The sequence below is a fragment of the Mustela lutreola genome, chromosome 5, assembly GCF_030435805.1.
Source record: "Mustela lutreola isolate mMusLut2 chromosome 5, mMusLut2.pri, whole genome shotgun sequence".
NCBI classification, from domain to species: domain Eukaryota; kingdom Metazoa; phylum Chordata; class Mammalia; order Carnivora; family Mustelidae; genus Mustela; species Mustela lutreola.
Window position 1 is genome coordinate 38746096 of NC_081294.1, and position 26022 is coordinate 38772117.

Sequence of the window (26022 nt, forward strand, 5' to 3'; positions counted from 1 at the left end):
TTGAGATTCTCTCTCTCCCTCTCCCCCTTCCCCAGCTTGTGCACATACGTGCACACGCACTCTCGCTCTCTCTCAAATAAATAAGTGTCTAAAAAAAACAAAACACAAACTCTTGCCATCACTGCCACTGTTGAATTCTGAGGTGCCAGAGTATCTCTTTTCTAAGAGCAGAGACAGAAGAAGGTGAAAAAAGTGAGGAGTTAGGAAACATGTGAGATGGGAAGATTTCTTCGCTCAGAAAATCCATTCTTCCTTCTCATAAACATCGACCTCCCCGGGCTCTGGTTCCAACTCTGCTCAGGGTTCCAGTGGAGTAGCAGAGGACACAGAGATGGCACTGAAAAAGCTTAGGGAAGAGTATGAACTCAAGGGACTTGATTGAAGGACCAGGAATGGCTTGTTTTTTTTCTCTAGAAGTAAAGGAGCTAACTTTGAATCACCAATCATTTGGAGTGCTTATAAAAATTATGGATTTTTCCCTCAGAAAGAGTATAAATGAAACCACACTCAGAGGATTTTGCACACAACTTCCTGAGTTTTTGTACTCTTCCTGAAGTCCCTCCTTGGACCCTTGATGTGGAATCCCAAATTTTTTTTTAATTTTTTATTTTTTATAAACCTATATTTTTATCCCCAGGGGTACAGGTCTGTGAATCGCCAGGTTTACACACTTCACAGCACTCACCAAAGCACATATCCTCCCCAATGTCCATAACCCCACCCTCCTTCTCCCAACCCCACTCCCCCCAGCAACCCTCAGATTGTTTTGTGAGATTGAGTCACTTATGGTTTGTCTCCCTCCCAGTCCCATCTTGTTTCATTGTTTCTTCTTCTACCCACTTAAGCCCCCATGTTGCATCACCACTTCCTCATATCAGGGAGATCATATGATAGTTGTCTTTCTCTGCTTGACTTATTTCGCTAAGCATGATACGCTCTAGTTCCATCATGTTATCACAAATGGCAAGATTTCATTTCTTTTGATGGCTGCATAGTATTCCATGGGGTATATCTACCACATCTTCTTTATCCATTCATCTGTTGATGGACATCTAGCCAAACTGTGGAATCCCAAATTTATGACAGTCTTTCACACAATTTCATGGTCTCTTGTCCTCAAAATGGGACACATTTTCCTATTTGCTTTATTTTTAGTGGCTTATATTTTCCAATCCAAAATCCGTATCTTTGATGTTTTCTGAGATCTAAAATCAAAAACTTAAAAGTAATAAGTCCCATCCGGACAACCCCTGCCTCCTACCATGACTTACAACTTTGACGATTCAGGTTGGATTTTGAGTCAGTCCGGAGAACTCTGTCCTGGGGCAGACCAATGGCTATCTTCCTCCAAGCAGATGGAATGTCACTCTGTAGTTACCTTTTGTAGGTGTGCCATCTTCCAATAGATGGACTAGGTTATAGAAGATGGAGGAACCTTTGAGAAGGAGTCAAATGGAAAGAAGAAGAGCATTGAAAATAGATTAAAGAGGGCCTGAGAAGAGGTCAGAAGAGGGCCTCCCCCGCCACCCCGGGGCCCCATCTCTCCTCCTCAAGCATACCTCACATCCCACCCTAAGCTTTTCTCATGGATATGTGGGACCGGAGGCTCACAAATGTTTGTCATTTGCACATGTGTAACTTTGAGTGGAAATTGAAAGAAGGCCATTTGCTCTTCCTATAGTGTAGTAGAGATTTATCTATAGAATGTATCAAAGTGACATGGTCTGGGAGAAGGCTTGCTTTCTAGCACAAAACACATTAAAACTTATATTAATGTATTGGATATATGACATATATGGATATTTATGATATAATGGACTTATATCAACATACGTTGATATACATTTTACTTCATCATTTTCTCTTTAAATCTAGGTCGTTTATTTCAGTGCTTTGCCCATATTGCATTCTTGTGCTTTAAAGGTAGTTTGTTCTCATGATCTTCATTTTTCAATTATTTTAGGATGTTCTGATGCTGGGTGCGGTAGGCGCTTATGCCTGGAGTGGGACTGTTGTCCAGCAGACATCTCATGGACATCTGATCTTTCCTAACCAAGCCTTTGACCAAATTCTACAAGATAAAAATCACAGTTCGTATCTAGGTAAGACATAGCAGCATTTGACTCAGCAAATTTAAGTTCCCTTTTTTAAACAAACCCCTTGCTGAATTTCAGGATCCGTTCAGCAAAGCCCTGAAGTGTCATCTAATTATTATAATTATTGCACACGTTTACGTTGCCTCTTTGCAAATGGGGCCTTATCCTAAAACTCTTCAATGACACACTGTGTTTCACTTGTCGGTCTCTTCGGGCTCTTCAAGCCGCTGTGATTGTGCTTCCCTAAAATGGAAATAGTTCCTAAAAGCCAATATAGTAAGTGGTAGTTTTATATTACTTTATTTATTTATTTATTTATCTTGCTTATAATTTATTTATTTATTTTTAATTTTTTCAATTTATTTATTTTCTGAAAAACAGTATTCATTATTTTTTCACCACACCCAGTGCTCCATGCAATCTGTGCCCTCTATAATACCCCCCACCTGGTACCCCAACCTCCCACCCCCCGCCACTTCAAACCCCTCAGATTGTTTTTCAGAGTCCATAGTCTCTCGTGATTCACCTCCCCTTCCAATTTACCCCAACTCCCTTCTCCTCTCTAACACCCCTTGTCCTCCATGGTATTTGTTATGCTCCACAAATAAGTGAAACCATATGATAATTGACTCTCTCTGCTTGATTTATGTTACTTTAGAGTTCCTAGTCTTTTTGTCCCTATAATAAACAGCCACTGATTTTGAGCACTGACTATGGGACAGTTCCCGAGCTGGCAGTTCTAGCTACATAAACTTTTTAATCCTTCCAGGGATGCCTGGATGCCTCATCCGTTGGCTGAGTGTCTGACTCTATCTCAGTTCAGGTCTTGATCTCAGGGTCATGAGTTCAAGCCCCATGTTGGGCCCCACACTGGGCATGGAGCCTGCTTAAGAAAAAAAAAAATCCTCCTAAAACCCTTTGAAGAAAGTAATATCCCCATTTTACCTTTGAGAGCCGGCAAGGTTAATCACTTTCCCAAAGATAAACAGCTTAGTGGCAAATCCACAATTTGAACTTGGGACCATCTGACTTCAAATTGTCACTGCATGACAATTACCTTTTAAATTCATGTAATTACTCATTTCAAGAAATACTTGTTCAGTGCCAGGTTCATGCGTGGCGGATGGGCCAACCCCCAAACTAGGGATGTTTTATAGGTAGGTTTCCCCCTCTGCAGGGCAGTGCTGCCCATCAGAGGGGAGGAGCAGTTCGTCTTAGGAAAAAGGAAGATGTGCCCGCAGTGATATGCCCGGGCCCACGAGGAACTGTGCATCCCCGTGAAGGAGAGCTGACAACACTGACCCCGTCGTTGGCCTTCTGTGTAGATCTCCTCTCTGGCGCACAGATGCCACCACTTTAGATAAACAACAGAGAACCCTCTGGCACAGGGGGCGCCACTTTAGATGACTACCCTGTGACCTCACCACTGTGCCCATTACTCCATAAAAGCTGGAGCCTGGAAATGAAGGGCTGAGTAGGGGTTGCATAGCGTTTTGGATCATCTGTTCGCTTGTGTGTGACTGCCTGCCTGCCGGATTGCCCTTGTCAGTAATTTACCCCGAAAAAAACTCTGCAAACAATAGGGAGTGGACTGCTTTGGTTTCAGCATTAAAATACCTGCTCAGTCTGGAGGATACATTACTGACCGTCCTTCTAACACCTTCTAATACCCCTACACACACACACACACACACACACACACACACACACAGGGACCTCTGGTCCTCTCTGCCAACTTTGCAAGCTTCTCTGGCTGAGCTCTTCAATAGTACCTGCTCTGTAACTTCTCTCCTAGGTTACTCTGTGGCTGCGATTTCTACTGGAAAAGACATCCACTTTGTTGCCGGTGCTCCTCGGGCAAATTATACTGGCCAGATAGTGCTCTACAGTGTTGATGAGAATGGCAATGTCACAGTTATTCAGGCTCACCGAGGTGACCAGGTAAATGCCACTGTGTAGCAGGTGGAATTAATCATAGTGACAACTGGGGCAGATGAGGAGTGGGAGTTGGTAGAAACGGGAACCAGCATTTATTGAGTGCCAACCCTGTGGCTGGTTCTGTGATCTGTATTTACTTGAATATTCCTTAAATCATCTGGGTGACCGGCACTAAGGAGGACATGTGATGAGCACCAGGTGTTACATACAACTGATGAACCACTGAACTCTACCTCTGAAAATAATAATACACTATTTATTAATCGATCCCCTATAAAACTTGAAAAATATTCCTTAAATCCTCACAATACTGAGATCTGCTGTCTTCTTCTAATGGGCTACTGAGAGTTTACCTTCCTAAGGTCAAATAGATTTAATGGGGTTGAGTTGTCATTAAAAACCCAGTCCTGTGTAACCTCAAAGCCTGTTCTGTTAGGCTATATCCAACTGCAAGTTTTTGACTCCCCAGATTAATAGAACATGGGTGTTATTTAATCCTAACGATAGGCACCTGACCATGGCTTTATTGGCGAGCTCCTCCTAGGAGCCGGTGATCTGGAAGACAGATGCAAAGGCAGAAGTACAGCATTGTTAAGACTGAGCTGTTACATCTGGGCCTGCACAGGGGTCCTGTGGCTTTGAGGTTTCTAAAATTAAAGCAACTCACTTTTCTGCCACTTCCTTCTCAGCATGACCATTCAGTAGTCAGAACCACTGATGACTCCCAGTCGCGGCCCGCTAGAGCAGAGGCCAGCTGACAGATTCCGATTTCCTTACTAAGCAGTTTTGACCCATGGGCTTGGTGCCTATTTGAAATGGGCAACCCCGGTCTCTGACAATCAGAAATTTTCCTTCCTTGAGTCCGAGAAACCAACCATTTAGATTTCCCTTCTCTGGGATTAAGTGCGAGGCTCCCATCTCTATGGCTTTTCCAGGAGTAAGAAGACATGAGTCTTTGACTTCCTTGACCGCAAGCCAGCTACGGTCACATATTTTTCTCTCCTCTTTACTCTTTTAAGGAAGGGTGCTTTTATTTTGAGAAAAAAGATGATCATGTTCTAGATCGAATCCTCTCTTACCTGTTTCTGAATCCCTCAGAGGTATTCACGTAGGCGTGCGCGAAGCGTTCAGGTGGCTGGCCTCTCTTCTTTCACTGGCTCTCCTCCCGGTGTTGTGTTCCACTATCTGAGAACTTCTCTCCTGTCCAAGATCTCGCCACAGACAGTTCCATTACACGTACTTGCCTGCTCTTCTCCACCTAGAAAACTCCTTGATTTTTAAGATGCCATTTAAAGGATGTTTAATCTTTCTGAGCCCTCCTGGCTACTCCGCACTCTGCTCAGGCAGCAGCTGGCCCTTGCCTCTGGAGAACGTCCCTCACCACACAGCATGGGCACTTGTCCCACTTCCCTCTTCCTTCCTGCCTTTCTGTACAGCACACCTCACAGACCTTCAAGTGTTTCTCTTTTAAATGTGGTCTTTGACTCCCCCCAGCCTCGGGACACCTGGAGTGCTTATTTAAAATACTGTTTGGGGGATGGCATGCAGTCGGAGTTTCTGGAAATAGTCTCCAGAATCTGTATTTTAAAGACCCGTTCTTGGGGCGCCTGGGTGGCTCAGTTGGTTAAGCAACTGCCTTTGGCTCAGGTCATGATCCCGGAGTCCTGGGATGGGCTCCCGCGCTGGGCTTCCTACTCCTTGCGGAGCCTGCTTCCCCCTCTCCCTCTGCCTGCTACTCCTGCTGGTGCTCTTACTCTCTGTGTCAAATAAATAAATAAAATCTTTTGAAAATTTAAATAAATCAATAAATACCTGTTCTTGGTGATTTGTGTGCACACTAAGGTTTAGCCACCAAGTGCTCTATACAACCTGAGAAAGGGGACTAGGTTGTCCATCTTAATGTTTCTAGCACTTTATAGGTAGTAAGCACTCGATTTTTGTTTATTGAATGAGTAAATGAAAGTTCAGTGTACCATTAGGAGTATATGCATCCTTGGGTTGAGCCTCTGCCTTTGGCTCAGGTCACCATCTCAGGGTCCTGGGATTGAGCCCTGCATTGGGCTCTCTGCTCAGCAGGGAGTCTGCTTCCTCCTCTCTTTCTGCCTGCTTCTCTGCCTACTTGGGATCTCTATTTCTGTCAAATAAATAAAATCTTGAAAAAAAAAAACAAAGTATATGTGTCCTACAAATCCTAAGGTTAATATGCTTTCTCATTCCAGATAGGCTCCTATTTTGGCAGCGTGCTATGTTCGGTCGATGTGAATAAAGACACCATTACAGACGTGCTCTTGGTGGGTGCACCAATGTACATGAATGACCTAAAGAAAGAGGAAGGAAGAGTTTACTTGTTTACCATCACAAGGGTAAGAAAAAGCATTAAACCGACCTAGTTTAATTTGCTTCAGTATTGGTAAACAAAGTTAATCTATATTTTTGCAGAATGAAGACTTATTGAATGATTTTCATATGTAGTTTGGTTTATATTGCATTATTTTGAGGATGTAACCATTAATTTATAACTTTAAAATCACATTAAAAAGCATAACCCTTAGAGAAAGAGCTTAATGTATAGTGCACTGCTGTTTTCCATGAAAGGTCTTCGAATATATAATATATATCCCAAAAAGTACTGTCATTTTTGAAATGTGTGTGCATGCAAACATCGGTGTAGTTCGCACTTATTCCTTCAATTATTATTCTTCACTGTAAAGAAATCATGATAACAGAACAAACTATCTTATAACATTTTACAGTGAAAAAGACAAATTGTACCCGGAATTTTGCAAATTTTTGTTTAATCCTGAATGCTTTCTATATTAAGAAATCTGTTGCTTAGTATAATAGTTAGATATGTATATATGAAATATATAGAAATATATATTAGATATGTGTATATGAAATTTTGGTCTTTGCACATAAAACTTAGCAGACTGTAACTAGACTGAGCTGTCTAAATCCATGTCCATAGTATAAGGAACTTGGAGCTGAAAAGAAAACCAGAAATAAAGGCACAAGTTGACATAGGAAACTGGAGAAAAGAAGGGGAAAAAAAGGTGGCTGATATTAATATAGTAAATATTGTTACATGTTATAATGTTATGCTATTGTAGTAGTTTGTCCTACCTTATTTATTTAAATGATTCTCTCGATTTTTGGCTCAAGTCATGATCTCAGGGTCATTAGATTGAGCCTTGTGTTGGGACCCTTCCTGAGTGTGGAGCCTACTTAAGATTCTCTCTCTCCTTCTCCCCCCCCACCCCCCACTCAGCATGCTTGCACACTTTCTTTCTCTTCCTCCCCCTTTAAAAAATTCTAAAGTATATAAAGAGTGTATAATTGAGTGTTCAGTAAGGGAGGAGCATAAATGCCTGTTTAAAAATTTTAACAAATGTCTCGTTTCTTAAATGTTTGTTACTTCTCAAGTATTCTGAATTATCATCAAGTGTGGAAGATGAGATCTCCTGATACTTTGTCAGTCTCAGTTACAAAGTGATTTCCTTAAGATTATTATAGAGAAGAATCAACACTGACCTAGTTTCATATTTGAGGAGCATCGCTTTCTTGTGAAGTCACAAAATATTTCCATTCCTGATTTTAAAATCTGGAAGGAAAAAAAAAGAAACAAGAAAATGTTTTTTCTTTGGACAGAATTATTTATTTTTTATAATGTGACATTAACAGTCTCCCTTTATTTTTTTTTTTTTTTAGTATAGTTGATACACACTATGTTAGTTTACAACAAGGTGTACGAGGTATACTACAAGGTGATTTGACAAATTTATACATCAGGCTATGTTCATTACAAATGTAGCTAACAATCTTATGAGTGGAATTGTGTAGTATTTTTTTCCTCTGACCTATTTCACTTTGCCTAATACCTTCTGGTTCCATCCATGTTATCTCAAATGGCACAATCTCCTCCTCTTTAATGTGTGTGTGTGTGTGTGTGTGTGTGTGTGTGTGTGTGTATACACATTTTCCTTCTCCATTTGTCTATTGATGGCCACTTAGGTTGTCCTCATATCTTGGCTATTGTAAGTAATGCTGCAATAAACACAGGGGTGCATATATCTTTTTAAATTAGTATTTTTTCTTTCTGTGGGCAAATACCCAATAGTGAAATTATTGGATCATATGGTATTTTTATTTTTAATTTTTGGAGGAACCTACACACTATTTTCCACAGTGCACAAGGATTCCTTTTTGTCCACATCCTTGCCAAAACATGCTATTTCTTGTCATTTTGATTTTAGCCATTCTAACTACTGTCAGGTAATACCTCATTGTGGTTTGATTTGTATTTCTCTGAGTGACATTGAGCTTCTTTTCATGTGTTGACTATCTGTGTGTTTTCTTTGGAAAAATGTCTGTATAGGTCCACTGTCCTTTTTTTTTTTTAAGATTTTATTTATTTAACAGAGAGAGAGAGATCAAAAGTAGACAGAGAGGCAGACAGAGGGCAAGGGAGAAGCAGACTTCCTGCTGAGCAGAGAGCCTGATGCGGGGCTTGATCCCAGGACCCCGAGATCATGACGTGAACTGAAGGCAGCGGCTTAACCCACTGAGCCACCCAGGTGTGCCCCTGTTTGTCTTTCAAAGGACCAACTCAGTTTCACTGATTCTTTCTTTTGCAGGTGGGGCGGCACTGGGGACTTTCCTAGGTCATTGATTTCTGCTCTGATCTTTGTTTCCTTTGGTTTCATTTGTTCTTTCTCTAGTTCCTTTAGGTATACGTTTGGATTGTTTATTTGAGCTTTTTCTTATTTCTTAAGGTAGGCCTGTATCACTCTGTACTGTATACTTCTCTCTTAGAACTGCTTTTGCTGCATCCCAAAGACTTTGGACCATTGTATTTTCATCTTCATTCATCTCCATGCATTTTATTTTTTCTTTGATGGCTTCACTGACCTATTGGTTGTTTGGTATCATGAAGTGTAGTCTCTGTGTGTTTGTGTTTTTTCCTTTTTTTCTTGTGATTTTTAGCTTCATACTGTTGTGATCAGAAAAGATGCATGGTATGATTTCAGTCTTCTTAAATTTATTGAGGCTTGTTTCATAGCCTGGTATATTATCTATTCATATATGTTTCTTGTGCACTTGAAAAGAATGAGTATTCTGGGGGCACGTGGGTGGTTCAGTCGTTAGGCGTCTGTCTTCAGCTGGGGTCATGAGCCGAGGGTCCTGGGATCAAGCCCTACATTGGACTCCCTGCTTGGTGGGAAGCCTGCTTCTCCCTCTCCCATGCCCCCTGCTTGTGTTCTCTCTCTCAGTGTCTCTCTGTGTCAAATAAATAAATAAATAAAATCTTAAAACAACAACAACAACAACAAAAGAATGAGTATTCTGTTTTCAGATGGAGTATTCCATATGTATATTTTCTGTCTATCTGGTTCAAAGATGCTCAAAGACATTATTTCCTTATTGATTTTTTTTTTGTCTGGATAATCCATCGGTTATTGTAAGTGGGGTGTAAAGTCCCATACTACTACTGTATTACCGCAGATTTCTCTCTTTCTGTCCACTTACGTTTGCTTTATGTATTTAGGTAGCCCAGTGTTGGGTATATAGATATTTATAATGGTTATATCCTCTTGTAGGACTGATCCTTTTATCATTATGTAATAATTGTTGTTAGTCTTTGTTTTAAAGTCTATAATAAAGTATTACTACCCCAGCTTTTTTTTCACTTCCATTTGCATGGTGAATGTTTCTCAGTCCCTTCACTTTCAGTCTGTATATGCCTGAGGTATGAGCTTCTTGTAGGCCATGTATAGATGGGTCTTATTTTTTTATCTTCTCTGTTACCCTGTGTTTTTTGCTTGGAGCATTTAGGCCATTTACATTTAAAGTGATTATTGATAGATATATACTTTTTGCCATTTTAAAAATTTGTTTTCTTGTTGTTTTATTGTTCCTTTTTTTTTTTTTTTTCTCATTCTCTGTGTGTGTGTGTGTGTGTGTGTGTGTGTGTTTTAAGATTTTACTCATTTATTTGACAGAGAGAGATCACAAGTAGGCATAGAGGCAGGTGGGGGGGGCAGAAGGAGACTCCCCACAGAACAGAGAGCCCAATGCGGGGCTCAATCCCAGGACCCTGAGATCATGACCTGAGCCTAAGGCAGAGGCTTAACCCACTCAGCTACCCAGGTGTCCCCATCTTCTCATTCTTTGTGATTGGTGAGTTTCTATAGTGTTATATTTAGCTTTGTTTTGCTTTCTTTGTATTTCTATCATGTTTTGGGCTTGTGGTTATCACTAAGTTCACATACAACATTCCAAGTAAATAGCAACCTATTAATTTGATGGTCATTTAAGTTCAGAAGAAGGGAGTCTTTCCCCCCTTCTCTTCCTTTTTTTACTCCCCTTCTCCACATTTGTTGTCATATTTTACATCTTTGATTCATAATTTTCTTATGTCTAGTTATGGTCATTTCTTTTCCACTTAAAGAAGTCCCTTTAATATTTCTTGTAAGTCTGGTTTAGTGGTGATGAATTCCTTTATCTTTCATTTGTCTGGGAAACACTTCATCTCTCCATCAAGTCTGAATGATAATCTTGTCTGGCAGAGTATTTTTGGCTGTAGCCTTTTTTCTTTCAGCACTTTGCAAGCCAGAAGAATGTGGCAGGAGATACTCAAAAGTTTCTGCTGAAAAACTAGCTGATAGCCTTATAGATTTTCCCTTCTAAGTAATCTTTTGTTCCTTTCTTTCTGCTTTTAGGATTCTCTTTATCTTTAAACTTTGACATTTTAATTATTATGTGCAATTTTGTGGACCTCCTCGGGTTCATCTTGCTTGCAACTCTCTATGCTTACTGGACTTAGATGTTTATTTCTTTCCCAAGATTAGGGAAGTTTTCAGTTATTATTTCTTCAAATAAGTTTTCTACATTTTTCTCTCTTTTTCTGGGACTCCTGTAATGCAAATATTTGTTTATATTGTCCATGAGATCTCTTAATCTATCTTCTTTTTTTTTTTTTAATTCTTTTCTCTCTTTGCTGTTCAGCTTGTGTTGCTCTCCATTACCCTGTCATCCAGGTTGCTGGTATGTTCTTCTCCATCCTCTAAGCTACTGTTGATTCTGTTATTTCAGTTATTGTATTCTTTAACCCTGATTGGTTCTTTTTAATATTTTCTGTGTCTTTATTGAAAGTCTCAGTGAAATCTTCCACTTTTTTCTCCAGCCCAGTATCCTCACAATTATTATTATTTTTAATTAACATATAATGCATTGTTTACTTCAGGGGTACAGGTCTGTGAATCATCAGTCTTAAAATTCACAGCACTCACCATAGCACATACCTCCCCAGTGTCCTTAACCCAGCCACCATATCCCTCCTCCCCCAAGCCCCTAGCAATGCTACATTTTTTCATGAGGTTAAGAGTCTCTTATAGTTTGTCTCCTTCACGATCCCATCTTGTTCCATTTGTTCCTTCCCTACCCCCCAAACCTCTTGCCTTTCAAATTCCTCATATCAGAGAGACCATATGATAATTGTCTTTCTCTGACTTATTTCACTCAGCATAATATGCTCTAGTTCTATCCACGTCATTGCAAATGGCAATATTTCATTTCTTTTGTTGGCTGCGTACTATTCCATTGTATATATACCACATTGTCTTTATCCATTCATCTGTTGATGGACATCTAGGTTCTATCCATAGTTTGGCTATTGTGGATATTGCTGCTATAAACATTTGGGTGCACGTGTCCTGTTGGGGTAAATACCCAGTACTACAATTGCTTGGTCATAAGGTAGCTCTATTTTCAATTTTTGGAGGAACCTCCATGCTGTTTTCCAGAGTGGCTGCACCAGCTTGCATTCCCACCAACAGTGTAGGGGGATTCCCCTTTCTCCACATCCTTGCCAACAGCTGTCATTTCCTGACTTGTTAATTTTAGCCATTCTGAGTGATGTGAGGTGGTATCTCACTGTGGTTTTGATTTGTACTTCCCTGATGGCAAGTGATGTTGAGCACCTTTTCATGTGTCAAATGTTGGTCATTTGGATGTCTTCTTTGTAGAAATGTCTGTTCATGTCCTCTGCCTATTTCTTGATTGGATTATTTGTTCTTTGGGGGTTGAGTGTGATAAGTTCTTTATAGATTTTTGATAGTAGCACTTTATCTCATATGTCCTTTGCAAATATCTTGGTTTTGTTAACTATTTCCTTTGCTGTGAAAAGGCTTTTGATCTTGCTGAAGTCCCAATAGTTCATTTTTGCCCCTTGCTTCCCTTGCCTTTGGTGATGTTTCTAGGACAAAGTCAGTGCAGCTGAGGTTGAAGAGGTTGTTCTTCTCAAGGATTTTGATGGATTCCTATCTCACGTTGAAGTCTTTCATCCATTTTTGAGCCCATTTTTGTTTGTGGTGTAAGAAAATGGTCCAGTTTCATTCTTCCGCATGTGGCTGTCCAATTTTCCCAACACCATTTGTTGAAGAGGCTGTCTTTTTTCCATTGCACATTCTTTCCTGCTTTTTCAAAGATTAGTTGACCATAGAGTTGAGGGTCCATTTCTGGGCTCTCTATTCTGCTTGATTGATCTATGTGTCTGTTTTTGCACCAATACCATACTGTCTTGATGATTACAGCTTTGTAATAGAGCTTGAAGTCTGGAATTCTGATGCTGCCAACTTTGATCTTCTTTTTCAAAATTCTTCTGGCTACTTGGGGTCTTTTCTGGTTCCATGTAAATTTTAGGATTATTTGTTCCATTTCTTTGAAAAAATTGATGGTATTTTGATAGGGATTGCTTTAGGTAGCATAGACATTTTCACAATATTTGTTCTTCCAATCCATGAGCATGGAACATTTTTCCTTTTCTTTGTGTCTTCCTCAGTTTCTTTCATGAGTACTTTATAGTTTTCTGAGTACAGATTCTTTACCTCTTTGTTTAGGTTTATTCCTAGGTATTTTATGGTTTTGGGTGCAATTGTAAATGGGATTGACTCCTTAATTTCTCTTTCTTCTGTCTTGCTGTTCGTATCTAGAAATGCATCTGCTTTCTAGGCATTGATTTTTATATCCTGAGACTTTACTGAATTCCTGTGTGAGTTCTAGGAGTTTTGGGGTGGAGTCTTTTGGGTTTTCCATATCATATCTTCAGCAAAGAGTGAGAGTTTGACTTCTTCTTTGCCAATTTGGATGCTTTCTATTTATTTTTGTTGTCTGAGACTAAGACTCCAGTATGTTGATGAGCAGTGGTAAGAGTGGATATCCCTGCCATGTTCCTTACTTTAGGGGAAAAGCTCTCAGTTTTTCCCATTGAGAATGATATTTTCTATGGATTTTTCATAAGTGGCTTTTATAATATTGAGGTATGTACCCTCTATCCCTACACTGTGAAGACTTTTGATCAAGAAAGATGCTGTACCTTGTGAAATGCTTTTTCTGCATCTATTGAGAGTATCATATGTTTCTTGTTCTTTCTTTTATTGATGTATTGTTCACATTGATTGACTTGAGTTGTTGAAACAACCTTGCAGCCCAGGAATAAATTCCACTTGGTAATGGTGAATAATCCTTTTAAGGTACTGTTGGATCCTATTGTCTAGTATTTTGGTGAGAATTTTTGCATTCATGTTCATCAGGGATATATTGCTCTGTAATTCTCCTTTTTGATGGCATCTTTGGTTTGGTATCAAGGTAATGCTGACCTCATAAAATGAGTTTGAAAGTTTTCCTCCCATTTTTAGTTTTTGGAACAGTTTCAGGAGAATAGGTTTTAATTCTTTTTTAAATGGCTGGTAGAATTTCCTTGGGAGTTCATCTGGTCCTAGGATCTTGTTTCTTGGGAGATTTTTGATTACTGTTTCAATTTCCTTGCTGGTTATAGGTCTGTCCTGGTTTTCTATTTCTTCCTATTTCAGTTTGGTAGTTTATACATCTCTAGGAATGCATCCATTTCATCCAGATAGTCAAATTTGCTGGTGTATAGTTTCTCATAATATGTTCTTATAATGGTTTGTATTTCTTTAGTGTTGGTTGTGATCTCTTCTCTTTCATTCATGATTTTATTAATTTGGGTCCTTTCTCTTTTGTTTTTGATACGTCTGGCCAGGGGTTTATCAATCTTACCAATTCTTTCAAAGAACCAGCTTCTACTTTTGTAGATTTGTTCTACTGTTTTTTTTTTGTTGTTGTTTGTTTGTTTGTTTCTATTTTATTGATTTGTGCTCTGATCTTTATTACTTCTCTTCTCCTGCTGGGTTTAGGCTTTCTTTGCTGTTCTTTCTCCAGCTCCTTTAGGTGTAGGGTTAGGTTGTGTACTTGAGACTTTCTTGTTTCTTGAGAAAGGCTTGTATTGCTATATCCTTTCCTCTCAGGACTGCCTTTGCTCTATCCCAAAGATTTTGAACAGTTGTGTTTTCATTTGTTTCCATGAATTTTTTAAATTCTTCTTTAATTTCCTGGTTGACCCATTCATTCTTTACTAGGATGCTGTTTAGTCTCCATGTATTTGAGTTCTTTCCAACTTTCCTCCTGTGGTTGATTTCTGGTTTCAGAGCATTGTGTTCTGAAAATATGCAGGGAATGATCCCAAACTTTTGGTATCAGTTGAGACCTGATTTGTGACCCAGGATGTAATCTATTCTGGAGATGGTTCCATACGCACTAGAAAAGAATATGTATTCTGTTGCTTTGGGATGGAATGTTCTGAATATATCTGTGATGTCCATTTTGTCCAGTGTGTCATTTAAAACCTTTATTTCCTTGTTGATCTTTTGCTTAGATGATCTGTCCATTTCATTTAGGGGGGGGTGTTAAATTCCCCTACTATTATTGTATTATTGTTGATGTGTTTCTTTCATTTTGTTATGAATTGGTTTATATAATTGACTGCTCCCATGTCAGGGGCATAGATATTTAAAATTGTTAGATCTTCTTGTTGGATAGACAACAAGTATGTTATAGTGTCCTTCCTCATCTCTTATGGTAGTCTTTGGTTTAAAATCTAATGAGTCTGATATAAGGATTGCCACCCCAGCTTTCTTTTGATGTCCATTAGCTTGGTAAATTGTTTTTCACCCCCTCACTTTAAATCTGAAGGTGACTTTACATCTAAAATGGGTTTCTTGTAAACAGCATATCAATGGGTCTTATTTTCTTTATCCATTCTGATACCCTATGTCTTTTGATTGGGGCATTTAGCCCATTTACATTTAGGGTAACTACTGAAAGGTATGAATTTAGTGTCATTATATTCCCTGCAAGGTGACTGTTACTGTATATTGTCTCTGTTTCTTTTTGGTCTATTACTTTTAGACTGCCTTTTTGCTTAGAGGACCCCTTTCAATATTTTCCCTAGGGCTGGTTTAGTATTTGCAAATTCTTTTAATTTTTGTTTGTCTTGGAAGCTTTTTCTTTCATCTTCTATTTTCAATGACAGCTCAGCTGGATATAGTATTCTTGGCTGCATGTTTTTCTTGTTCATTGCTCTGAATATATATCATGCCAGTTCTTTCTGGCCTGCCAGTTCTCTGTGGATAAGTCTTCTGCCAATCTAATATTTCTACCACTGTATGTTACAGAGCTCTCATCCCAAGCTACTTTCAGGATTGATTTTCTCTTTGTCACTGAGATTTGTAAGTTTTACTACTAGATGATGGGGTACAGACCTATTTTTATGTTTTTGACGGGGTTTCTCTGTGCCTCCTGGATTTTGATGCTTGTTCCCTTCGCCAAATTAGGGAAATTCTCTGCTATAATTTTCTCTAAATACCTTATGCCCCCCCTTCTTCTTCTGGAATCCCAATTATTCTAATATTGTTTTGTCTTATGATATCACTTATCTCTTGAATTCTCCCCTTGTGGTACAGTAGTTGTTTCTTTCTCTTTTTCTCAGCTTCTTTTCCATAATTTGTCCTTTTCTATCACTAATTGTCTCTTCTGCCTTATTTATCCTAGCAATAGGAGCCTCCATTTTTTTTATTGCACTTCATTTCAGCTTTTTAAATTTCAACTTGGTTAGATTTTTGTTCTCTTATTTCTCCAGAAAGGTATTTTATTTCTTCAGAAAGGGATTCTCTAGTATCTTCCATGCTTTTTTTGACCCCAGCTAGCACTTTGATAATCGTCATTCTGAACTCTAGTTTTGACATCTTACTAGTGTCCATCTTGATTTAGACCCTAGCCATCATTACTGCCTCTTGGGTTTTTTGTTTTGTTTTGTTTTATTTTTTTAGGAGAGTCTTTCTTCATTGTCATTTTATCCAGATAAGACTAGATGAATGAGAGAACAAAATACTAAAAGGGTAGCAACAACCCCAGAAAAATATACACTAACCAAATCGAAAGAGACCCAAAACTGGGGGGAGAATAAAGGAGAAAGAAAAAAATATGTATATGTATTTTTATATGTATATGTATTTTTATATATATTTATTTTTTATAAATATAAATGTATATACACATATACATATATATTAGACTGGTGAATAGAACCAGCTGCACACTTGATTTTGGGTGTATACATACACACACACACACACACACATACAGGTAAAGATGATGAAGGGATGGAATATGAGTGCAAAGATGAAAATTTAAAAAGATTCTAAAAAAGGAATTGATAAGAAGTTGGTTGAAAAAAGAAACAAAAAAAGAGGAAAGAATGTGATCAGGCTGGAGACCAGAAAAAAGACATGTGCTAGATTTAGGGCATATTTTGATCTGTTTGAAGAAATTGTATACTGAAATTTTAAAGTAAGAAACACCTATATGTATACATAAAAATAAGGTTAAATACAATAAAAGGGATGGAATAGGACTATAACAATGAAAATTAAAGATTTCTAAAAAGGTATTGATAAGAGAAAATAGTTTAAAAAAAACTTTAAAATATTGAGATATTTTTAAAAAATAGAGTAAGAAAAAAATCTAGAAAATTTCTCTTTGAAAGACTAAAGAATCTTGGTGAAAAAGCCATGAATTTTATGTGCTGTATTCCCATAGCTCTGAAGTTTTGCAGTTCTCATTGATCGGTAAACTTGGTCTTGGCTCGATGTTCTTGCTGATCTTCTGGGGGAGGGGCCTGATGCAGTGATTCTCAAATGTCTTTGCCCAAGGTGGAGTTGCACCACTCTTTCCAGGGGCCAGGCTGAGCCATCTGCTTGGGTTGGCTCTCATAGCTTTTGTTTCCTGAATGCTTTCTGTGTAGCTTTGGAGGATGAGAGTGAAAATGGTGACTTCCCAATCTCTGGCCCCTTAGGAGCTGAGAGCTTGAGCCCCACTCCTCAGTTTGCCCCCAGAGAAAAACAGTCAATCCCTTCTGTCTCCCTGGTCTCTGGCCACACTCCTTGCTCACCCAGCCTGTGACAAAGCATTTCTGTCTTTGGCTCATAGCCCCATTTGGAGTCTCCAGATGATTCCTGCAGCATGCTTCCATGCCGTTCCTCCCAGAGTAGGGGGGTCTCCACAGATCTGCCACATGTGGTGTCCCTGCTCAAAGTACAGTGGCCCGACTGTGCCATGGATCATGGTCTAAGGTAACCTCAAGCTGAGAGCCCACCCCTTGGCTCTGTCCCTGTAGCCAGCTCCCATGCTCCGATCAATATCTGGGAGCTCTGCCATCCTCAGATACCCCTTTTCTTTGTATGACCCTGTGGGTCCTGAGAGCCCACTGTCCCTGTGAAGGCTCCACCCCCCCACACACACACTTCGCCTTTGGAGTGCAGCAAACTTCTAAGTGTTCCAGTTTTGTGCTCTGCTGCTGTGTCATTTGCTGGGAGCCGGCCCCTCTCCTCAAGGTCTATTTTCCCATTTATCCCCTCGGATTCACTTCTCTGCACATCCTACCTTCTGGAAAGTGGTCCTTTATCTGTTCCTAGAATTGCTGCTTTTCTTCTCTTCGATCTCCTGTTGAGTCTGTAGGTGTTCAGAATGGTTTGATAGCTATCTAGGTGAACTTTTGGGACCTGACGATATTTAGGTCTCCTACTCCTCCGCCATCTTGCTCCTCCCACCACCCACAATTGTTAAATTCTGTCTCAGGCATGTTGCTTATCTCTGTTTCATTTAGTTCTTTCTGTGAGGTGTTTTTTTCCCTTTCTTTTGGAGTATATTCCTCTATCTCTACATTTTGCTTGACTTCCTGTGTTTGTTTCTGTGGATTAGCCAGAACAGCTACTGCTCCTAAACTTGAAGGATGGTGTCCCTTTGCAAACCATGTGTTCTTGGTGACTCTTCTGGTGGCTGGAGCTGTGGCTGTATTGTTAGTTACTTGTTTAAACTTTGGATTTTTGCAGAAAGAAGAAAATAATAAAATTTGAAAGAAAAAAATCAGGAGGAAGTAAAACAAAAGATATATCTTTAAATTTAAAAATAAAAACCTGTTTTGATTAAAAATTTTTAAACAAAATTTTTTTAAAAAATTAAAATTCAGCTTATTTTCCATGCCCTGGCTTCACAGGGGCTGGTATGGGCTTACAGACCCTGGGCTTACTGATGTTGTGAGCCCTCTCTGATGACTGAACCCTGCCATTTACAGGGTTGGGACCTGCATTTTCTGACACTTAAACCCACTGGTTATTGTGTTTGGACCCTGCTCCAGTCTGGGTTTTAAATGTGGAGGGGGAGTGTTCCCACCACTCCTTGGCCCTTTTAAACTGTAGCTTTTTTTTCTGTCCCAGCAGAAAAAGACTGAGACTGGTGTGGGCTTGAGAACCTTAGACTTATTGAGGTTGGTGAGGTCGAGAGCTCGGAGACCACCAGAACTGCCCATCTGCTAGGCAGACCGTGCTCTGACTGAGGTTTTAAGGTGGAATGGTAATAATGTAAACCATCATTTTCCAGTCCCTCTGACTTGAAAGCTTAGCCTGCAACTCCTCCACCATGTGGTAGAGTTCTAGTGTTGTCTCTTTTTGATGTCAATTGCCCTTTTATTTTATTTTTTTTAAAGATTTTATTTATTTATTTGAGAGAGAGACAGTGAGAGAGAGCATGAGCAAGGAGAAGGTCAGAGAGAGAAGCAGACTCCCCATGGAGCTGGGAGTCTGAAGTGGGAGTCGATCCTGGGACTCCAGGATCATGACCTGAGCTGAAGGCAGTCGTCCAATCAACTGAGCCAGCCAGGCACCCCTTAATTGCCCTTTTAAACTGTGACTTCTTTTCTGTGCCCACGATCAGAGAAATCTGTTCCTGCCCTCTCAGCACTCTGCATCCCCACTGCTTCAGTTTCCCTTTAATACTGTGTCTCCATCTCTTTGTGTTCTCTTACCATTTTGTCTATCTTCGGTTGTCCAGTAGCTGTTTAGTCAGCCCTCGGTTTAGTTTTTTCCCCAAGAAGAATTGTCCTATTAATAGGTATAATTTGATGGGTTCCAGGGAAGGGGTGAGTTTAGGGTTGCTTTCTTGAACTGGAAACTAACGGTCTTGTTTTCTACTACCTGTACCATTATAATTTTTAAGAAAAGGTCTAAAATAAAACATTGTTTTTTGTGTGTCTCCATCTTAATTTTATTCAAGATGTTAGTAGATTTTCATCAGCAAATCTTAAATGGGAAGTTTTGGAAACAGGTAAAGATTTTAGTATTATGGGGGAAAAGGAGGGAAAGACATGGGTAGTGTTAATACAGGTTGTGCAGATACAGTAAAGAGAATTCACTCCTTTCACCTTGGTTTATGAGCACATATCCTATGAGCTGACTTGCTAAAATTCTCATTTTATAATTGTCTTCATAGAAAATTTTGAAATCTAGTTTTCAAAATCCTGTCTACTTTTAACAGTTTACAAATTGGCTCGGACATCGTTTGCTGTGAATTTTAATGATAAACGTTGGAAGGTTTGCTTTATTCATCCCTCTTTTCCTTTCTGCCAGGGTGTTTTGAATTGGCACCAGTTTCTTGAAGGCCCCGAGGGTGTTGAAAATGCTCGGTTTGGTTCAGCGATTGCAGCTCTTTCAGATATCAACATGGATGGCTTCAATGATGTCATAGTTGGTTCCCCTTTGGAAAATCAGAACTCTGGAGCTGTGTACATCTACAACGGTCATGAGGGCACCATTCGCACAAGGTATTCCCAGGTAATCCGTGAGTTCCATGGTGATGTATTTACATGTGAGTATCCTTATGTTAGAGCTGCCAAGTGCCATGCAGATAATCTGATCCATCCCACTTATTTTTAGAATTTTATTTGTTCATTAAGCAAACATTTAGTGTATCTCCTACTATGTGTCAGGCACCATCCTGGGTGCTGGAGATACTGTAAAGAACAGGACAGATAAAACTCTGCTCTTTGCAGCTCTTGCATTTTTTGTGGAGGAGACAGAGGGAAAATAAGGTAAGTGAGATAAAGTGTTCCAGATCATAATAAATGATAAGACATTAAAAAACTTTTTTAAATGTTCAAGAGTGGGAGTTATTAGGTAACTTAAAGGGTGCCCAAAGGGGCTTCATTGATCAGGCAACTTTCCAGGGAAGTCCTAAAAGATGTGGACTAGGAGACAATCACATTTGAGCTTGTTTCAAATCCTGCTCAGTCCCAGATCTGCTACTTTTTCTTTTTTCTTTGTGATTTTTATGTGAAAAGATTCATGCTGTTTCTCTGTGGCTGCAAGCATGATAAACAGATGAGAAACACTGTGATTGAAAAAAATCAATGGAATTTTGTGGCAAATAAAACAACCTGAGAAGTGGCTATTTAGAAAAATATAACAGTGCAGTGTAGAAGCTCCCTTTTTTTCTATTTCAGTTGTTCCACATTGTAATTTCATGTCATACTTGCTCTTTCAGAAAATCTTGGGATCTGATGGAGCCTTTAGGAGCCAGCTCCAGTATTTTGGGAGATCTCTGGATGGTTATGGTGATTTAAATGGCGATTCCATCACCGACGTGTCCATTGGAGCCTTTGGGCAAGTGGTTCAGCTCTGGTGAGTCAGCTGAGAATCAGACACAAACTAGCTAACTAAAAAATAACCTGCTAAGTAGAACAGATAGCTGTGCTGAAATTGTAGAAATGCCACATGCATTCTAGAAGACTCCAGGACAATTATGTGTCATAGTTTATGTGTCAATGGAAGAAATGTATTTTTCCTTAATGGGAGAAGAAAAATATTTGCTTAACATAGCCATCAAGTTCCTCTTCTCTATATGTTGAGCAGATAAAGGACACAGAATAGACAGAGCCTTTAAAATGGTATCCAGGATATTGCTGTATATTATCTTCCAAACAACCTTACCTCAGCTCACAGAAAGGAAGCCTCATGAGAATGCTCTAAAAATACTGAACACTCAGACCACACAAATTAAGTATAACTTCTCATGTGGTTATGAAGTAACTTTTGAAATTATTAGTCATAAACAAGAAGCTATTATTTAGGTTTCGCTGACCTCTCATTGACCTTAGTAGGAGTTGAAGAGCAGGGAGCAGCAATATGGGATTCAACGGCTGTGTGATACAAGGACAAAAATAAATATATTGTGCTGGTCAGGGATTAGAATCATAAAAAAATTGAGAATTCAATCAAGAGTCTCCTCCCCCCAAAAATATATTCCATTCATTTGCTTTAAATGTCCAAATACTTCAAGAGCAGAAAACATCACATATTGATGTGTTGTTTCTGAGTTTCATTAAACTATTCACAATATTTCACATGTGCTTTTAAAAAATGAAATGCAGGGGTGCCTGGGTGGCTCAGTGGGCTAAGCCGCTGCCTTCGGCTCAGGTCATGATCTCAGTGTCCTGGGATCGAGTCCCGCATCGGCTCTCTGCTCAGCAGGGAGCCTGCAAAAAAAAAAAAAAAATGAAATGCACTATTTTGAGAATGTTTTGAAAAGTTTGGAAAATGCATTGTTTTGAAAAATTGTTAAGAAGAAAACTTCATGTAGGGGGAAAATACACAAATCATACTAAAGACTGACACATTAAAAAATATATTTACTAAATAAAGTCAGTTAAGAGTAGCATGCCATTAGAAAAATATGAGATGTGATAATATTGTCACAGGATTTATAATTTCTTATAAATTTTTAAAGACACTTTTCAGGGACCATCACCCTCCAGCCATCTGGAAGGTTTCATCCTTCAGGCCTATATAATTACTATGCTATGACACTCCCATTTTATAAAAGATTTTAAGTAATCCCTACACCTATTAGGGGTTTTGAACCCACAATCCTGAGTTCAAGAGTCACATGCTCTGCTAACTGAGCCAGCCAGGCACCCTGATACTCCCTTTTAATATCATCAATGATGGCCAGACTTTTTTATTTAAAGGTGGACTTGATTCTTCAAAAAGTCAAGACTCATGGAGTCAGATCAATTGATTAACGTGATCAGTCAGCCTAAGTTCTTGCCATTTTGTGGTCCTATTCCTATAAGGTGTTGAGACTAGATTTTCTAGGTAACTTCCTGAGAATAATTTTTTAAAAAACAAGTTAACAAAATCCTTTCAATCAATGCCACCATCTCCATTGGGATAAAAGATTCTCTTAAAGAGATTGACTTACAGAAATCTTGTAGGTTTGAGGACATGCTGTACTTGTTATTAGATGTTTTATGGCTGCTTATTAGGGGGCCTTACAGGTGCATGATCAACTGATGAAACAATTTTTCACTTAAGTCCTTCAGATGGTACCTGAAATTAAAGATAAAATGTTTTTTGCATTTTCTTACGGTACTTCTCAAAACAATGAAATTACTAATTACTATTTGCTGCTCTATAAATCATGCAGTGTGTGCACAAAGAATTGTTATGATGAAGTACAGCATTTTAATGGCAGAGAAACTAGATCATGAGCTCTAGCTCCTCACTTGCTAACTATTACTCAGTAAACTCATAAGTTACTAAATGTTTTTTGTTTCAGACTTTCTCATTAATAAAAAGGGGACAATATTTGTTCTATTTCACAGGAGTCTTAAAGGAGCAGATGAGCCCATGTGTATGGGAAAGCTTTCTAGATATCTAAAGGGCTGTGCCAGAGTCCGAAGTCTTTTGCACCCTGCCTGAGAGACTCCCCAGCCATTTTCTAGTACCAGGCTAGTTGCCGCCACTATGGTCCTATGCCACACATCAAAGAAGTGCTGCCAGCCATTGAGGGAGGCAACAGGGCCATGGGCACGCTCTTCGGCCACAGCCACACTCCTCGGCCACACCACTCTCACCTTGTCCCTGCTCTCTCCCCTCCCTTTGTGGGAAGAGCAAACATCATTGTTTGTAGCTGACAAAACACAACAGAGATCATGACTTTGTACTTCATTTGCAAAGAGTTTACAGACTCACATCCCATGCTTACGCATGTATCAAACAAACAAACAAAAAATATTTAATGTGGATTGGGCTCGCAATACAGTCAGTCACAAACACAAAAGATATTGTTCTTACCTACCATTTTAGAGCTTTCAAACATGATATAGTGCTCGAGTGCTTAGACTGTGCTGAGAATAATTTGCTAATGCTGGTCCCGGGTCCTCTAGGTAAAGGTCATAACGTGCACTTGGCAGTAACCTACCTGTTTCCATTTATGTCTTTCAGGTCCCAAAGTATTGCTGATGTGTCTGTGGATGCTTCATTCACACCGGAAAAAATTACTTTGTTCAACAAGAATGCTGACATAAAACTCACACTCTGTTTCAGTGCCAAGTTTAGACCTCCTAAGCAAAATGATCAAGTGGGTGGGTTGACCTGAAATAATCTGTGTGGAGATAGGTTTGCTTGTAGAGTTTTAGTTCTGAATATAACTTGCACTTTGTGTTTATGGGCCAAAGGCAATACGGGTCCTGCAGACATTACATTGCTGCACATTTGAAGTGCCTGAGAATGGTTAATTATGTATGGAAGATGCGGTTAGATCTTCCTCTCTTGTCTCCGGAAGGTAACACTCTGCCACAGAAATTTACTCTCTCTGTGACCTCGTCCTGGGCTCTCCTAACTTCATCGAAGTGTCTTTTACCCAGGGGTTCCTTACCTTAAACCTTGGGCACATGAAGATTACACTGATGTTCTGCCCATATTTTATGCCATATTTCAGCTGAGACATGATCTAGACATAGCATGTTCAGCGCAAGTACCAAATATTCCTATTCTTGAGGAAATAGTAGGCGTGAAATAATGAGAAAATATAAACAAGATGCAGTTTGTGCCCAGTGTTTTAAATGCTCTAAATAATCTGGAGAAGTGGATAAAAATCTGTGTCCTGTCAGCGGGAGTGAGGATAACTGGACAGACGTCAACAGGAAATGTCATTTCTCTGGGACTGGCCGAATCCCTCATACCCACTGCCCCTTACTATCCTCTGTCCTGCATTCACAGGGCATGGCCATGGAGTTTGAACGTGATTAAACTCTGCCTTTTTTTCTCATGCGGCTTTTTCACAGGTTCTCATCCCCCTTCCTTCAGATTTTGGCTCTAACCTTCAGCCACCCGTAGTTCCTACAAGTGTTCTATTAAGTGGTTAACAAACCACTCTATTTTCAGTCTTTGTCATGATTCATAACCAAGAAATACATAGGTTAAAAACATAAAGCAGAAGTTAGATTCAAACCTTGCCATGCTTTCTGTATTTTCCTGCTTCTCATTTGTGTCTGGCATTTTGCCTTTCAGGCATTCAAACACTGACCCAACTCTGAATAGCACATCTCACAGGCCTGCCCTGTGAGTAGCCAGCATCGTTGAGTCAAAAACCATCCCTGTATAAACACTAAGTGGCTAGATGCAATGCACAGCATGGTGACTAGAGCCGGTAACTCTGTGTTGCCTATTTGGAGGTTGCTAAGAGAGATTTTGAAAGTTCTCACCACACACACACTCCAAATTGCAACTGTGTGAGGTGATGATCTGTTAATTAATCTTATTGTAATCATTTTCCAGTATTTACATATGCAAAAAAACTACATTGTATACCTGAAATTGATACAATATTGTATCTCCATTACATCTCAACAAAGCTGGGGGTGGGGGGGACATTAAGTGGCTAGTCTGCCTATCACATTAATTTGGGAAATCTATTAGTTGGCAGAAATGGCTGGCTGGTTAGCTTTCCTGGCCTGAAAGCATGGATTTGTCTCCTAAATCTTCCTCTTTTTGATGGGGCTTCCCCCACCTTCTGTTGCTGTAACTCGAAAGCAGCTTTCTGCCTTCAGAGAATGTCCTTCCCTGGGCTTTCTTCCCATTGGGCACCTTTTCCTGAATGTCTTCAGGTCCACTCAGACAAGCCAGTGATGATCATTTGTCACTTAACTGTCTGGCAATAATTGTATGTAAGACCAGAATCCCATCTTCACAACTTTGAAAAGTAAATTTTTAAAGCATGTGGTCTCTATTATATCAGGTGCTCACTGCAGTTTAAAGTTAATAACCTAAGAAAAAAAAAAAAGGATATATTGCCTATGAGGCTATCCTTTTCACCAGGCTACTTGAGAAAAATGAGCTAGTATTACCATATGAACTAACTCTGTCCTGGCTACACTCACCTCCCTGGCATTTTTTTTCCTTTGTATTATTTTCACTGCTTGTTTTTAGTTCATTTGATTCACTTACGTTTTATCTATCGTTGTTAACTTCATTAAGTCAGTGGAGTAAGAAAAATGATCCAACATCTCTAATAGATACTTTAAAGGTAACCAGTAGAATTAATGTATTTTGGAAGTCTATTCAACCTTTAAAATACTGAAAATAGTAGAATAAAATGGAGTAACCCCAGATTAGTCAGCTGATGCTTTGAATATCATCAGATCTTCTTTTTCAGTTTTGGACAGTGGACTCTGAAGTCTCTGATACTTTGTATATTGGCTACTGACCTCTGTTTTTCCCCCTAAAGATTGTATTTATTTATTTATTTATTTATTTATTTATTTATTTAACAGAGAGAGAGCGAGCGAGCACAAGCAAGGGGAACAGCAGGCAGAGCAGGCAGAGGGAGAAGCAGGCTCCCAGCTGAGTGAGGAGCCCAATACAGGGCTCCATCCCAGGACCCTGGGATCATGACCTGAGCCAAAGGCAGCCACTTAACCAACTGAGCCACCCAGGCATCCCCCTGACCTCTGTTTTTA

At 39.4% G+C, this 26022-nt stretch overlaps 1 protein-coding gene across 1 annotated transcript in view; it reads left to right on the forward strand.

Annotated features, from left to right (window-relative positions):
• ITGA2 (integrin subunit alpha 2) overlaps positions 1-26022 on the forward strand; it is a 107766-nt gene that overhangs the window by 57971 nt on the left and 23773 nt on the right. The window contains exons 11-16 of the mRNA XM_059173950.1: positions 1964-2102; positions 3892-4037; positions 6254-6397; positions 19853-20056; positions 20766-20902; positions 23507-23646. Of these exons, the coding sequence (XP_059029933.1) occupies positions 1964-2102; positions 3892-4037; positions 6254-6397; positions 19853-20056; positions 20766-20902; positions 23507-23646 (910 nt within the window). The remainder of the gene's footprint in view (positions 1-1963; positions 2103-3891; positions 4038-6253; positions 6398-19852; positions 20057-20765; positions 20903-23506; positions 23647-26022) is intronic.